A 16,405-nucleotide genomic window follows, 5' to 3' on the forward strand; every position below is an offset into this window, starting at 1 on the left:
ACTTGATTGGCTCGGTGTTTACATCGATTACAATCGATTATTTTTATTGACTCGAATTTGAGTTTATGAGTCAATGAATCGAGTACTCAAAATCTGTTGCTTTTCCACTGGGTTAATAAACGTACAAAAAATGCAGTTATAGGTCACAATCAATGCCATGTTGCTTTCGTTTGTGTCGTTCAGGTTGCGGCAGCAGTCAGCGAAAGAGTTAACAGAGACGAAATCCCAATACTGGGAGTCACAGTTCAGTAAAAAAAAAAAAAAACTCGCGAGTTTTGGACGACTCGGTGAACACTCGACCATTACTTTTGCTGCTAGCTATTGTGTGCATCGTGTTGCCTACTGGATAGGAAAGATGTTTGTTGCACGCAGCATTGCAGCAGATCATAAAGATCTCATCCATGACGTTTCTTATGATTTCCACGGACGGAGAATGGCGACTTGTTCCAGTGACCAAAGTGTAAAGGTAAACAGTTAGCTTGTTTGTGTTAGCGCGGTTAGCGTGACTTCATTTCTGTGTTTACGCAAACTTCATAAAACAAGCCGTCATACTAGCAGGTGTACTTCGTACAAGTTGTTGATATATTGTTGGCAAAAGCTTTAGTCCCATGGAAGTTGCTGCTTTTTACACAGGTAGACCAGACTAGCATACAAGCTAGTGATGTATACGAATAATTTGTTATGCTACTTAAGTCGGGCTTTGATATTTGTACTTAAGTATTTCTGATATAGCCGACTTTTGCTCATAAGTTTAGTATAATTTCAAAAGAAAATGTATACTTTTATTCCACTACATTCAAATGAGCACTGTCGCAAGTCGTTACTTTTCGTTTGGCTTCGGCAACCAATGGCTGTAAAAAATACTGTGATGCCGCTCGCCGAAGAAGAAGGCGTATTATATTGTGGGGTAGCAACTACGTGACCGAGAGGCAGCTCGCGTCACATGCATATTCGTATCGCAACAATATTTATGGTGGTAATTTAATAATTGTTATAAATGTGCAACCTATAGTTTTCTGTTTTGAGGCAATTCTTGCTGCATTTGGCATTTTCCTTAAAATAGTGAGCCCCACCAAATATTTTAACATTCCACTCGAGTCTGCAGCCACCTTCCTCTTGAGTTTTTTGGTTGTGAACTATTTTTTATGGCACCCTTGTTTTATTTACACAATTAGACCACATGTGGCAAATAGCGGTCGTATTTTGAAAGCCGAAAGTGTGTTCTGTGTGTTTAGAATAAATGTGAGCAAGAATACATGTGCCTTGTGTGATTCCGTGTTTATCAGTAGTTGTTATTGGCCAATTCCACGATTCTGTTAACACGGAAATCATATGGCCCTATTTATGGTGGACTATCTTAATAATATTATCACTCCAACTCCCATCTGCTTGAGCCTGTGACGACACGAGCAAGACCTTATGCTGGGATGTTTGAATGGAGCTATACAATTACATAGTGACTTCATCTATTAATCTTGTATTTTGCAGGTCTGGGACAAGAGTGAAAATGGAGAGTGGCACTGCACAGCTAGCTGGAAGGTGTGTGTGTGTTGTAACCTAATTTCTATGGAAAACCATGCAACTTGTCCATACTGATGTTCCAGTTGGTATTTTAAGATGAACACATTTGTCATGGCTGATTCCTTCAATCCAGTTGTCAACAAATTGTGCTTTGTCTCCCCCTCCCTCCATAGACACACAGTGGATCAGTGTGGAGAGTGACTTGGGCTCACCCAGAATTTGGGCAAGTTTTGGCTTCGTGCTCTTTCGACAGGACAGCAGCTGTGTGGGAGGAAATTGTAGGAGAGTCAAATGACAAACAGAGAGGACTGAGCCACTGGGTCAGTGCAATTCTGTATTGTGTGCTTCTTGCATGACTGATCTTATGAAGTAGGGGTGCACCATAATTATCGGACTGGTAAATATTGGGCTGATGAGAGGGAGTTATTACATCATACCGATAACATTAAAAATGTGGTGACAGTATTGGTTTGACAAAATGTAGAACGTGCATCTTTATTGTAAAGCATTAAAAGGAACATGACTAGTAAGTCAAATTCAGTAGAAATTGAATGCTGATCTAAAAATGATCTGAAAATTGATCTAAAATGTAGAATAAAGGTTGAACTATGTGATGAAATGCATACATGTCGTAAGTATCAAACCAGCAACCATTGGGGAACCATTGGGAGATCACCACTGGGTGACCTGAGCCATCCCAGCGTGCACAGAATAATGTCAATGAATTCCCACCAATAGGCGGAGACATTGAAATTGTCCATTCATTTTCAATTTAGAATTATGGAAAGCCTTGAATTTTTTTTAGGAAAGTACTGCTAGACTCTCAAAACAACATAATTTGAAATGTAAAAATGGAGAGGAGTTGTTGAAATTAGAGATGCACGATCCCAAACTGATGCTGATGCCTTTCTCTTTTCAAGACCTATACAATCTATATCTATCTATCTAAATCTATAGCTGATACCGTTTTTAGATGTACTTTTTTTTAACTGCAGTTTGTGCACACCTGGAGGTAAAAAGAACTCAAATTACGATTGGATCAAGTGTACCTGTTGATTAGTCCTAATAAATCAAATATCACTATCATGACTACTAGCACATCAGGAGAAGCAGAGCATAGAGCGGAGGAAGCCACCTGCTGTATCCCAGCAAGGTGGACTGTATTTGGACAAGTGCTCCGAGCAGCCGGTGCAAAACCTTTTGCACTTTTCAGGTGGCTGACAAGGTTTTTTTGCTTGTTTGTTTTTTCCCCCCCTCATCGCTGAGCATATGGTACAGCGCCCTCAGTCTTAAAGTGAATGTTTGTTTACATGTGAACTCTGGGGAGGTTAGGGTAGGCCAAAACAAAAAGGAGCATTTGTTTTGCTCATCCACACAGTATGGGTAATCTCGTGTCAGTGGAGCTTTTTTTTTTTAATTATTGGTTATCTGGGCTATTTTGAATGTTATCAGATTTATCAGTATGAGGTCATAATGCTCTGATAACGGCCCGATAAGGATTGTACACCCCGAGTTAAAATGTATACACACATAACATTACACGACCCACAAGGATGGACCAGTGTCAGCCTGGAGAATAAGCAGGTTACAGTGATGGGAATGTTTTCCACCAGCATTCGCACTATTAAGGAGAGCATAGAGTGGTATCGTGTAGAAGCAGTTTTTGATCGCAGACTAATCTGTCTTTTCATCTTCCGTCCTAGATCAAAAGAACCACACTTGTGGACAGCAGAACATCAGTGACGGATGTAAAGTTTGCTCCTAAACACATGGGCCTGATGCTGACCACATGTTCTGCAGACGGCGTGGTGAGGATCTATGAGGCTCCTGATATCATGAACCTGAGTCAGTGGTCCCTGCAGCACGAAATCTCCTGCAAGCTCAGCTGCAGCTGTATTTCTTGGAACCCCTCAAGGTTGGACCCTTCTAAGAATGGCTAGTGTCTACAGCCACAAGGAGCTCACCTTTGATTAGTGTTTGATTGCTGACATCATGCCCCAATGTAATACTCCAACATTCCTCCCAACCAGTTCACGTGCCCATGCGGCAATGTTTGCTGTAGGGAGCGACGACAGCAGCGTGGCGTACGGCGGCAAAGTCCAGATCTACGAGTACAATGAAAACACAAGGTAGTGTCTTCTTCCGGTTCTTCTGGTTCGCTTTGTGTGTTACGTATGTGTCGTGTGTGTTGACTTGACTCTTCTCTCTGCATGTGTCCTCCAGGAAGTACGCTAAAGCCGAGACGCTAGTCACCATCACCGATGCCGTGCACGACATTGCTTTTGCTCCCAACCTGGGAAGGTCTTTCCATGTCCTCGCCATCGCGACCAAAGATGTTAGAATCTTCAAGCTGGTGCCCGTCAGGTGACTTTTGCGTGCCGCTGTTGTGCACCAGTGAATGGGCCGAATGCAAATGCATTGTCTTCATCCAGGAAGGAGAGCACCTCCACGGGACCCACCAAGTTTGAGGTGCAGATCGTGGCCCAGTTTGACAACCACAACTCTCAGGTGTGGCGTGTGAGCTGGAACATCACGGGCACACTGCTGGCCTCCTCGGGGGACGATGGCTGCGTGCGCCTCTGGAAAGGTTGACTTCTTTATCCTGTCATTGAAGTGACCTCTATTCTTCATGAGGCTGTTAATTTAAAAAATATTGAAAAATGTATGGTGTGTAAAATGATACATGTATGTAAGTATACAGTATGTATTATAGGCTGCTCCCTTGTAACTCCTGGTCTTCCACAGCCAACTACATGGACAACTGGAAGTGCACAGGCATCCTGAAAGGAGATGGCAGCCCACTGACTGCTTCATCTGGTCAGCCCACAGCCATGAGAACCGTGATTGGTTCCTCGGCTCAGAACACCCTGAATGGCCTGCCTGCAGGAAGGTAGGTGGTGTTGAGAGCCTGACACTGCTCACCCCGCCCAACCCCAGCTGCTCCAACTTCTCCACCTTGTCCCAATGCTAACCTGATGCAAAGATGAAGATAACCAGTATGAACACCTCCTCCAGCCATACTTTATCTATGCATTGTTCTTTTACCCAACTCCCTCTTATTGACAGGAAAGTGTGTCTTTGCATCGCTCACCTTTCCAATTGATCACCTGTTCTCTCTATCGCATGCGGAGGAGTGATTGCATTCATTAAATGACATGTCTTTATTTTGACTTGGGGAATCTTTCTATTATGATGTGAAGGGTAAATGTAACTGTGGAGAGCAATACAGTCAGCTACTCTGTAATTAGGAAAAAGCCGAAACAAACAAACTAATTACATTTGTGTCAGCGACTACATTTGAGTAGTTCAAGGATATGTTTGCATTAGTAACCATTTATGTGTGTGTGTGTGTGTGTGTGCCCGAATGTGAATTTTAGCTTTGTGTTACATGTTTGTTACTAGTACTATAGCATGTGAAGTGTGTTTCGCAGTGTCTTACATGGGAGGTGTGCTTTCATAGTGTGTTACATCTGAGGTGTGTTACATACGTAGAATGCGTGTTACATGTGAAGTGTGTGTTCCATGGAGGTGTTTTTTCACTAAGTGTCTTGCATGGTGTGTTACATGTGAGGTGTGTTATGCTTGAGGTGTGTTGCATGGCGTTACATTTGAGCTGTGTTACATATGGGATGTGTTACATTTAGGTCTGTTAACATGTGAGGGTGTTACATGAGGGGTGTCTTAGATGTGAGCTGTGTTACATGTGAAGTGTGTTGCATGGTGTGTTACGTGGAAGGTGTGTTAGATGTGGGGCGTGTTACATGTGGGGTGTGTTACATTGTGATGAAGTGTGCTTACATAGGTGATGCTTGTGTTATTTTGTTGCATGCAGGAATTGAAGGAGGACACTGTCTCCCAGCTGACCTGTCCAAAGACACACCAGCGTCCTGCATACTACTAATGTCCACCGCACAACTAACGTGTACATCTTTGTTGCTGTGCATGAACGTCTGCTACGCCATCTTGTAGACTAGAAGAAAAAATAAATTGTATGATGTGACTGCACTCCTTTTCACATCCCTCCTTTGTTCCCACAACTTTCTTTTAATGTCATTTCCTTTCGTTTTTGTTTCCATTCTTGTCTGTGTCTTCTCCTTCTGTGGTGTCTTCAGGTATTTCTTTCCACCTCTGGACCCTCCCAGAGCTGGAAGCGTGCATGGTCACCTGCTGCCTCCCTCCTCCCTCATTGAGCCCTGTGATGTTGAGCCCAGTCAACAGCAGGCTCTCCTTCCACACAGACTTTCCTCAAGGTCGCTCGTGTCCTTGTCACCGTCTGATGGACATTGATACTTTACCTGTCACACACACACCACTTTAAACAAATATTTCATTTCTCTTGATGTCTATTTGTGTGTGCATGTGCGTGTGCGTGTGTGTGTGTTTGTGGTAATGCAGTTTTCTGATGAACAACGAGAAAATGAACAAAAAACAAAAGCGAAAAATGACTTTATTAAAAAATATAGAACATAGGTGACAGATGTCAAAAAAGATTTGTAAATTATTTAATATAGGTCAAATTATGAAAAGCATGTCATTGCAGTGCTACACACATTTTTTAACTCTCGCAAGAAAATACAAAATATGTAATTCTTCTCTAAAAGAACCGTTCTTGATGCTCCCAAGTACAATGTTGTATGGAAAGCGAATCGTAGATAAAAGGTCTACAGTTTGGTCCTTGGTAATATTTTCAGGCAGGCCATTTTAGACAATGTTTTAAAAGCCAATGTTTTAAAAAATGTATGACCTTTTAAACATGTTCAAAAAACATGAAATAACAGCCCTATAGTTCAACTATAGGGTATATTGGGTAATGCCCAATATATTGATATATGGCATGGGTTAAGGCTGCAACAGCAGCATGTGTATTATTGTGCCTGCTATGACTCATTCAAATAATAATAAATAATAAACAATAAAAGCCTATTTTTCCATCAATCAGGTCTGGTGCTTGTGTGTCTCACCCAACACATCCCCAAAATGCATCCTTGTATTTGACTTCATTACGTTATTTGTGCGCTCGGAAATGCTTAATTTAGGCCGAAAAAGCACCTAACTGGATGTGCACGCTTTGAAGAGAAATTGCTTCAAGTGGCACATCTTTTGTCCAATTGGGAGTGAGAATGGTTTGTGGCGCTCGTCCAATCAAGTGATTCTTCTAGCTGAGAAGAAGCTGTGCAGTGGCGGGCTTCCTGCTCTCAGCCGTCGAACTTTGGCATTTTTCTTTCGTCTTGTTGCTCGCTTTTCCCAGACGGCGACCAGACTCTAAAATATATGTCTAGATGTGTTTTTAAGTGTGTAAAGTAGTTTGGTTTGCAGGTCAGCCATTACCTGCTGGAACTTGTGTTCACAAAGGAGACACGATTGGAAGTCCCTGCATTGACGTTAAGTGAGTCAACTCGTGCTTTATTCCACTATTCATGTAGTTCATGACACTATATCACGCTTAACTTAAACTAACTGATTACATTGTACTACGAAGCTGCTGTTCTTGTATACAACGCGTGTGTTTTGTCACCCAAGTGATGAAACCTTTGTTTTTAGCCGCCAGCTAATTAGCCCGCTAGCTAGCAGCGGTATCCAAACTGCGACTCGGGGGACATTCAAGTTCCCGCACCAAAAAACATAAAATGAAATAATGCTTCATTTTAGCCTGTGCCATGTTCCAGTGTTAAAGTAGGGAGTTGTTACTTGACATCTAAACTGTTGCATTGAGTTGCACTCCTATATTGAAAGGGGTTTGGTAAACAAGAGGGCTATTATGTGTTTTGTTAAGTGATGTGCAGCTCGATAATTAAATATCAATACTTCCGATACCAGCTCTTCATGCTCTAACATCAATTCTCATCAATTCTTCAGTCATTGGTGGATATGTTTGTCTGGAACGTGTGACATTGTAAACATACAATAGCTGTGTGTGACTTGTCATTCCTATAGTAGTTTTTCAAAAATGTTTTAAAGCCTTTTATTTCAGCAGTCCAGTCCAGTACGTGTGCCAATACATATCAGACATAAGAAAAATATTATTTTTTCTGTTGTAAAAAGGTCAGACCCCGTGTGTTCAAGGTTAGCTTGTGGCTTACATGGCAAGTTGGTGAAATGGCTTATTCATGAAAAATATGATTTGTTTTGTGCTTTCTTCATGAAATATTTTTGTCTCATCTTGGCTGTAAGTGTTTCAGATGGTCATCGGCCGTGAACACAGCAGCTTGCATTGTTGCAGTAAATGGCAGAGAGTTACAGGTTAGAAGATGAAGCCTTCCCCAGCTTCCTGTCTTCGGACAGCACCACGTTGGGGAATATGACCCAGGGACCCGGGCCTGGCCTGCCAGTGGCAACTTCTACAGTGGCTAAGATTAGACCTCATTGTGACAACAGGTGGGTGTGCATGCTTCTCCTTGGGGCGTGTGTCACTACCATCATGTGTTGTCTATTCCTGCATGACACACAAATGACTCAAACACCCGGTCAGTTTTGATCATTTTAAATTTGTTTATACAATTAGAATTTTGTTAAAAGTAATATTATTTTACTGTATGCAGTTTTTTGGTCAACAAATTTATTTCCTTCAAAAATAAGCCATTTTATTCTGTATGAAACACATCTGAACACTGTGAAACACACAACAATGGACAGAGAAACTAACACAGAGCGATTTGTGCTGTGTGATTATTTTTCTAGTAGGCATTTTTGTGACGCAAATGTTATGCTTTTGAATGCATATTGTTTTGAGAAGCCAAACTCTTTACTTAACTGTCCACAGCAACTAGCTGGAACTACTTTCCTCAGCACCGAAATCTGAGCAGAACTCTGCTCAGGACACAAAGTGGGGAGTGAGTTGCTGTTGACAGACTTCACTGCTTATGGGGGTGTCATACAACTTCATGTGAAAAAATCCCAACCATCCCTTTAAACTAATGGGGTGTCGGACTAAAATGCAAATTCTGATGTCCTTTAACACGGCTTTTTTCCATTTCCATTGTAATGTAATGTTATTGGGACATGTACGTACATGTACATTCTCTTAGGTCAGGGGTCGGCAACCTTTACTATGAAAAGAGACATTTTACCCCTCTTGCTCACTAAAGATAAATAGCCCAGAGCCGCAAAACATAGGTTTAAAACATCTTATAAACTGAAAACTCTTATAAACATGACCCCCCCTCCCCCCCCCCCCCGCCTCCACAACATTTGTCATCATTAAAGTTTGTGTTGTGCATGCTAAAGACCTCTGATAAGCAGACACGGCTGCTCCAATTCGAAGTGTGTGTGTGCGCGCGCGCATACACATAACACAACGCGCATTTAACCTCAGCCCGGCGTTCGCCGAATGAAACTCCTACAAACACAATGGGACTGAATTGACAACACTGACATTAAAGCGTATTAGCATATTAGCCTTCAACTACATCAACAGCTCCCTAATTCCAACGGTAGGCACTTTTAAATATGAAGCATTCAGCAGCATTCCTGTTTTTCAGACCCACAAACTCAACTATCTTTTCAAGCACGTATACTGCATGCACTTAGCGTTCATGGTTCCTATTTCAAAACAGGTGGCAATATTTCAACTAAGTTTAACTGTTAGAGGCTAGTTAAAAGTTGAAAACTTACCCTTGTTGTGATTCACCACTTTTGCAGTGGGGGAGGGGCACCGCGACTGCATGTGTTGCAGGGTCCAGCAACACAACACAAAGCTGCCCGGCGGATGCCTGTCTGTAAATCTTGCGGCGGAAAAATACATCGGCGAACCCACGCACGTATGGCCGATACCGATTGAAGTAAAGAACGCCCAATATATTGGCCGGCCGATGTATCGGTCGATCCTTAATACTTACATGTAGTATGTGTCTATGCTACCCCTTCTACTGTATTTTTCTGCCCAGTCATGTTCCCTTGTCATTACCTTCCAACAAATGTAACTTATCGATTCGTCTTCATTCTTGTTCATTCTGTTTTAAAACTGAAATATTCCCACACTGGGACTGTGGCCTTCATCTTAAACTCTTACTTCTGTGCCTTCATCATGTTGGCATATGCTAACTTGCTGCTAGCACTCTAGGATCGTTCACTCCCAGTTTATTCCACTATAGCACCAATGCACACAGACAGATGCAGAGTGAACACTCTTGGCATCAAGCATGTTTGGTTTACTGAGGCGAGGAAAAGAAACACACACACGCATACATACACATGCAATTTACAGATTCCGGCATATTATAGACTTTGATTTTTTTATTATTCGCTTAATCGGTTTAACGACCTTTGTGATAGGCCCACACGTGAGGGCAAGAGCAGTAGAAAATGTGTGGATGTTATGTGTTTTGTCGCGTATTTTAGCCCTGTTGAAATCAGTTCCAATGTGAATGAGTTGTGTGTTGTCACCATGAACAGAGGTGATCACATGGAGGCGTCGTATCTGGAGGAAAGACCACTACAGCAGAACAACTCCCAATCATCTCAGGCCCAGCAGCGCAAGTTTGCCCTCAGCTTCAAAGATGACATGTGAGTAAGCAAGTCCACGTGTCCACAATTACTGATGCTTCACTTGCTGATTTTATGTGTGCACTTAGGATAACACATTGACCACTTCTATACAATCATTTATTAAAAGGGTGCTGTTATGCTCATTTTCTGCCATTTTTATTAGGTAGTGGCCTCCTATAGAGGAGCTGCCCACACAGAAAGCTTTCTTGATCTTCCAGAATCTGCATCGATACCAGCAGGATGTCCTGCTTCCTGCCAAAACGCTCTGTTTTAATTTATTCCACACCCAGCCTGCCCTTGCACTTGAAAAATGCAAAAGATTTGCCAGAGACCTTCACACACCACCTGCTCGGAGCGTGTGCCCGAATACAGTGCACCTTGCTGGGCCACAGCAGGTGGCTCCCTCCGCTCTGTACTCCTGATAGTAGTGATGTGGTGGTAGTTATAATGATGGTGACATTGGATTAAATCAACAGGTACAGCTAGTCAAATCCTAACTTCGTCCAGTTTTTCTTTCTTCCACTTGCGGCCAACTACAGTTAACTCGTAAAAAAAGGTGATATAAGCAAGTCAGTTATCAGTACCATAGCGACGTTGGTCTGGATCTCATGCAATCAGTTTCAGTTGCATGGATGAGCCTGGCTTGCTACTACTTCCCAACTGGTCAATCATTATCTCGCCCCTGATTGCTGTGTGTTTCATTGAAAAGGAGCCCTGTTCATGATTTTTCTATTTTTTTTAATAGGGGCAATGCGGACGACTTCATTGCAGCCCATAATCTATCAGACATGCTGCTCAAGTTTCACGTGGATGACACTCCATCCCAAAACCAAGGCTCCCTGCTGCATCTTCTTCCCACTCACATGGCCTCAATCCAGGGTGGTCACACAGAACTTTCGACAGGTAAGAACATCCCTCTTATTGACCAAGAGTCCAAACTCCATCCTCCTATCCCTAAATGGTTCTTTTCTTCTTTGACAGAGCTTTCAGCGGGCCTCCTGACATTTGCTCAGTTTGAACACAAGCATTGTACAGATACCAAAGTAGGTACCAAGCTATTAGCATGTAGGTTTTACAAATTTACAGTCCCCCTCCTCCATGTGGTCTTTTTTGTTAGGCTTCATCCCCGCCATCCACAGCTGAGAAAGAGAATGTTGAAGGTGAAACCATGGACAGCGACCATTTCAGTGGCAGCAACTCCAGTTTTTTGGCAAATGAACAGCTCATGTCTGTGGACAGCATGAACAGTGACATAACTGGTATTTATCAACCCTCAGTACTTAATGACACGCCAATCCCTCATCTATGGCGGCTTATTGGTTCCAGACCTGGTGATAATATCATTTCCACAAATGAAATGCATGTTAACATTGGGAGAGTTCCGCGTTCAGTACAATATTTCCTGCGGTGGCACCTAGTGACCTGTTTACAATACTGCATGTCATCGCAACATCTTTGAATGTGAATGCCCTATGTTTGTATTTGACTATTTGGTAGGGGTGTCACAAGATCTAGCGAGATTAAAAATAAACAATAGTATTGAATTAATTAATCACACAACAAATGAAAATGACCTGGCCTTAATATGTTTACATGCGCATGCGTGTCTCGTCTCGTCTCCCACCTCCAAACAGGCAGTAATACGGTTCCCTCTGTGCATTGCTTTCAGCACCTTGGCAACATTTCTTGCATAGAACAGCATGAACGGAGTGAGCCCTTTTGTCAGTCATACATTCTCTTTGTCTTGGTGGGTGGTGGCAGGGCCACTAGCATACACACAGACTGCAAAAGAGTGTAATGTAGTATACATCATTTAATTAGTAGTTTCCTGTGTATTGTCATATTTTTGGATATTTTGTCATTGCACCCTTTTAAAAAAAAAGAAAAAGGTAATGTTAAAATCCAGTCACGTCTTGTTCTCATAGACCAAGTCTGATATATCGTCTCCTCTCATGACAGCCCTATAATTAATAATACTTAAAAATACACAGCATAACCTGTGTACTTATATATTTACTTTACATTTTATAACGCTTGATTAAGTTGTTGCACAACAAACATTTTTGGAATGTGGGAGGAAACCCGAGTACCCGGAGAAAACCCATACACGAGGAGAACATGCAAACTCCACACACAGATGCCCGAAGGGGGGGAATCGGACCCGCGTCTCCTAGCTGTGTGGCCTGCGTGCTCACCACTGCGTGCAGCCTTAGAAAATGCGTCATTTAGATCAAAAATATGTAAAGATTTTTGTAATGCATGGATGAGTTCCATCTAGAATAACTCCTTCTCTCTTTAGCTAACATGCTGGGAAGGAAGCTAACAAGCTACTGTAAATAGTTGACCTTAAAATGAAAGTACTCAAGATTGGCTGACAGCATGTGTGTGAAGAATTACGATGAACTTACATGATTGTTCCATCCTTTTGAAGTAAAAGTTCCAGAACAGCATTGCAGATGCTGTCCAATGGCTTGTCTTATGGAGTCACTGCCATGTGTGTCACCCTCAGATGATGACATTGATTTGAACAACTTCCCTGATGAACTGGAGCTGTACTTCAATAACATGATGCCTGCAGCCATGGAACGAGGCACGGTGGAGGGCCAAGAGCTGCCTGCTGCTGATGCTGCAGTAAGAGTCAATCTTGTAGCGTACTCTTTCCACTGTCAATATTCCCTGTCATTGGTTGGGGCCACCCCAAATGTCCCATTCAAGGACCATCCAGCATGTCCAGTGCAGACATCCAATCTGTGACGGTGATCAGGTGATTTAAGGAATTGGGACAAAATAACTATCCATGATGTGTGCAAATTCTCCATTTGTGCAGGTCAACTTCCAGATGCCTGATGTACGTCTGGCTGCCACAGGTATGGACTCCTGTCCTGCCAGCGACGAGGACACCGAGGATGAACTGGAATCTGCTAGACGGACCAGTTCCACAAGAACAAAGCTATTACCAAGCACCTCCAGACAGTTGGTCAGAAGTAGAATAGAAGTATTTCTGAGTGAATCTAACCCCAATGTAATGTATATTGTAACTAAGATGGTTTGTGTATATCTCGTCTTCATCCAGGTTGGTGAGAGTCATCATCCCAGCTTTAGGCCAGGTTTAGAAGGAGGAAGCTCTGATGATGAGCCATCAAGTGGCCTCGACGCTCCATCTCTGTCTGGAATTGAACACAGACGATCCGCTGAGGGACAAGTTATTAACACTACAGGTTGTACAGCTACTCTCACAAATGCACCATGTTATTTGTTTTAAATGAATACCCATAACTTTCTGCTTATAGAGACCAATATGGTACCATTAACTGATAATCCAAAATGTAAAAAGTACATATAAAAACGTTAAGTGTGGGTTGTGCACACCAGGAGGTAAGAAAAAATACCAGGTGCACATGTTGTCCTGATCAAATATGACATGACTACTAGCACATCACCACTATCGGGAGAAGCAGAGTATAGAGCAGGAGGAGCCACCTGAGGTGGCCCAGCAAGGTGCACTGTATTCGGATACATCCTCTGAGCAGCTGGTGTGTTACCACAGAGGTCTCTGGAAACCTTTTGCACTTTTCAAATGTGTTTGGGTTTTCCGTGTGCTCCATGGGTTTTTTTCCCCCTCATTGTGGAGCATTTGACTCAACTACTATATGAATGTCTTCCTTGGACAGTGAATGTTTGTTTACAAGTGAGCTCAGGGGAAGTTACAACAGTCCGTTACTGTCATAGGCAGGAGCGCTTGAGTTGCTTACCCTCACAGTAAGGGTAATCTCGCCTCATTGGAGTGTTTTTCAGTTATCTGAGCTACTGTATTTGTAATGTCATCAATATTTATCTATATGACATAATTCCCTCATATCAGCCCTCCTAAATATTGCATCCCTAAATATTATCATTTTTATTTTTTGACTTTTAATCAAATGCTTTTAAATCTACAAATATAATTATTTGGCACATTTTAAGTTTAAATGAATGAATAAATTAGTCCTGATTACCCCAATACCAGAACATGTTTTGTGATATTTTTTTAACAATAATAAAAAAAAAATGAAGGATGTTGTCATGATATAAGTATACGATATAATAAAGTATAAAAGTATATGATAGAAGTCAACCTGCACAGAGAAAGTTCCAGTTCATTTGTTTTTGTGTGAAGCAGGGGATGGAGGCGGTGGTGATGGGAGCAGCGGGAGTGAAGAAGTTGGAAGTAACAGTGGGGTTTCAGCAATGCCTTTTCCAACAAGTACGAATGATGTGCTGCGTGGCCTGGGCCTGGTGGGTAGCAGTGCTGTTGGTGAAGATGGAGATGGCGCTCGTAAGAGTCTAACAGCACATGGAAGGAGCAACATTTCCACCCTTGCAGAGGTAACAAAGGCAAATCCTAGTTATTGCTCATGATCCAACCAGTCATGTTTATGTTTTCCAGATGGGAGATCGTGTGGGTCCTGTTGGAACTGTTGAGGCCAGCAGCTGTAAAAATGCATCAGGGGGAAGTCAAAATGTCTCTCCTGTGAACTGGAGCATGCTTATGGACAGACAGGAGGCACATGTGAGTGTAAATAGGATCCTGAACGGTGACCAATTATTATGCTAATTGTCGTCCCTTTATATTGAGTTGTGGAATCCTATAGAGCAGCGACACACAAAGCTTTCTAGTTCTTCCAGAATCTGCACCTATTCAGCTGTATTTCTTTGGATTTCGTGTTTCCCTCAAACTGTTTTTCTGTTTTTTAATGGATTCCACCTCCAGGCATGCCTACTCAGCTGTGGTTTGTCACAGTTCTTAAAAGGACTTCCGGTTTGTGCTGCTAGCTGTGAACAGTATAGGAGTTGATAGTAAACTGTGATGTATCTTTAAAATGTCGGCCTTTGACATACAGCCATATGTGTTGGATTTCGAATCTTATCCGGAAGTAGAGACTGGACAGTCCCAAGTTTCTCAAGAAAAAAGGTTACTTCAAGACGTGTCGCAATGGTGTGCAGCTTTACCATTTTAGCGTTAGGTTATCGTTAGCATCGGTAACGTCTAATGTGGCCACTAATTTGTGGTGGGAAATGGCTAAGTACTTTCGGTACATTTTTATGTATACAGTGCATCCGGAAAGTATTCACAGCGCTTCACTTTTTTCCACCAATCAGGCCTGTATGGTAGAGTGGCCAGACGAAAGCCATCAGACCAGAGAATTTTGTTTCTCATGGTCTGAGAGTCATTCAGGTGCTTTATGGCAAATTCCAGACGGACTGCCATGTTCCTTTTACTAAGGAGTGGCTTTCGTCTGGCCACTCTACCATACAGGCCTGATTGGTGGATTGCTGCAGAGATGGTTGTCCTTCTGGAAGGCTCTCCTCTCTCCCCAGAGGAACGCTGGAGCTCTGACAGAGTGACCATCGGGGCCTTGGTCACCTCCCTGACTAAGGCCCTTCTTCCCCGATCGCTCAGTTTAGAAGGCCGGCCAGCTCTAGGAAGAGTCCTGGTGGTTCCAAACGTCTTCCATTTACGAATAATGGAGGCCACTGTGCTCATTGGGACCTTCAAAGCAGCAGAAATGTTTCTGTATCCTTCCCCAGATTTGTGCCTCAAGACAATCCTGTCTCGCAGGTCTACAGACAGTTCTTTTGACTTCATGCTTGGTGTTTGTGCTCTGACATGCACAGTCAACTGTGGGACCTTATATAGACAGTTATTATATTTCCAAATCATGTCCAATCAACTGAATTTACTGCAGGTGGACTCCAATTAAGCTGTAGAAAGATCTCAAGGATGATCAGTGGAAAAAAGATGCACCTGAGCTCAATTTTGAGCTTCATGGCAAAGGCTGTGAATACTTATGTAAATGTGATTTTTTTTGTTTTCTATTTTTAAGAAATTCAAAAAAAGTCAAAAAAAAAACTTTTTCACATTGTCATAATGGAGTATTTTGTGTAGAATTTTGAGGTAAGAGATTAATTTAATACAATTTGGAATGAGGCTGTAACATGACAAAATGTAGAAAAAGTGAAGCGCTGTGAATACTTTCCGGATGCACTGTACAGCCCTTGGTGGGTAAAACTGTGTACAACTCTGATATACATGTACTGTGTACATAAATACTCTTACAAATATTATGTATATGTATATATACATATATATATATATATATATATATATATATATATATATATATATATATATATATACAGTGAAGAAAATAAGTATTTGAACACCCTGCTATTTTGCTATTTCTCCCACTTAGAAATCATGGAGGGCTCTGAAATTTTCATCGTAGGTGCATGTCCACTGTGAGAGAGATAAACTAAAAAGAAAAATCCAGAAATCACAATGCATGATTTTTTAACAATTTATTTGTGTGATACAGCTGCTAATAAGTATTTGAACACCTGAGAAAATGAATGTTAATAT

At 42.0% G+C, this 16,405-nt stretch overlaps 2 protein-coding genes across 4 annotated transcripts in view; both read left to right on the plus strand.

Moving 5' to 3' along the window:
* The first annotated feature begins 258 nt into the window (after positions 1 to 258).
* seh1l (SEH1-like (S. cerevisiae)) lies at positions 259 to 5,975 on the plus strand. Of its 3 annotated transcripts, XR_013627397.1 has the most exons (10): positions 260 to 466; positions 1,489 to 1,539; positions 1,695 to 1,841; positions 3,225 to 3,436; positions 3,552 to 3,650; positions 3,745 to 3,885; positions 3,954 to 4,108; positions 4,267 to 4,411; positions 5,354 to 5,510; positions 5,634 to 5,748. XR_013627397.1 is itself a non-coding variant. In XM_058053589.2 (9 exons), the coding sequence occupies exons 1-9, from the start codon at positions 356 to 358 to the stop codon at positions 5,806 to 5,808; spliced, it is 1,236 nt and encodes a 411-aa protein (XP_057909572.1). In that variant the 5' UTR covers positions 259 to 355; the 3' UTR covers positions 5,809 to 5,975. The 3 variants fall into 3 exon arrangements, 2 of the variants coding, with proteins under 2 accessions (XP_057909572.1, XP_057909571.1); XM_058053589.2 differs by lacking the exon at positions 5,354 to 5,510 and having other exon boundaries at positions 259 to 466; positions 5,634 to 5,975; XM_058053588.2 differs by lacking the exon at positions 5,634 to 5,748 and having other exon boundaries at positions 5,354 to 5,568.
* A 707-nt stretch (positions 5,976 to 6,682) lies between these two features.
* The window catches only part of cep192 (centrosomal protein 192), a 46,321-nt gene continuing 36,598 nt past the window's right edge, over positions 6,683 to 16,405 (plus strand). The window contains exons 1-11 of the mRNA XM_058053670.2: positions 6,683 to 6,907; positions 7,693 to 7,896; positions 9,913 to 10,023; positions 10,751 to 10,908; positions 10,987 to 11,048; positions 11,123 to 11,264; positions 12,515 to 12,636; positions 12,833 to 12,982; positions 13,079 to 13,223; positions 14,162 to 14,370; positions 14,432 to 14,554. Of these exons, the coding sequence (XP_057909653.2) occupies positions 7,745 to 7,896; positions 9,913 to 10,023; positions 10,751 to 10,908; positions 10,987 to 11,048; positions 11,123 to 11,264; positions 12,515 to 12,636; positions 12,833 to 12,982; positions 13,079 to 13,223; positions 14,162 to 14,370; positions 14,432 to 14,554 (1,374 nt within the window). The 5' untranslated portion in view covers positions 6,683 to 6,907; positions 7,693 to 7,744. The remainder of the gene's footprint in view (positions 6,908 to 7,692; positions 7,897 to 9,912; positions 10,024 to 10,750; positions 10,909 to 10,986; positions 11,049 to 11,122; positions 11,265 to 12,514; positions 12,637 to 12,832; positions 12,983 to 13,078; positions 13,224 to 14,161; positions 14,371 to 14,431; positions 14,555 to 16,405) is intronic.

This window comes from Doryrhamphus excisus, linkage group LG5, assembly GCF_037039965.1.
Source record: "Doryrhamphus excisus strain RoL-2023G ecotype Guam linkage group LG5, RoL_Dexc_Guam_v1.1, whole genome shotgun sequence".
NCBI lineage: Eukaryota > Metazoa > Chordata > Actinopteri > Syngnathiformes > Syngnathidae > Doryrhamphus > Doryrhamphus excisus.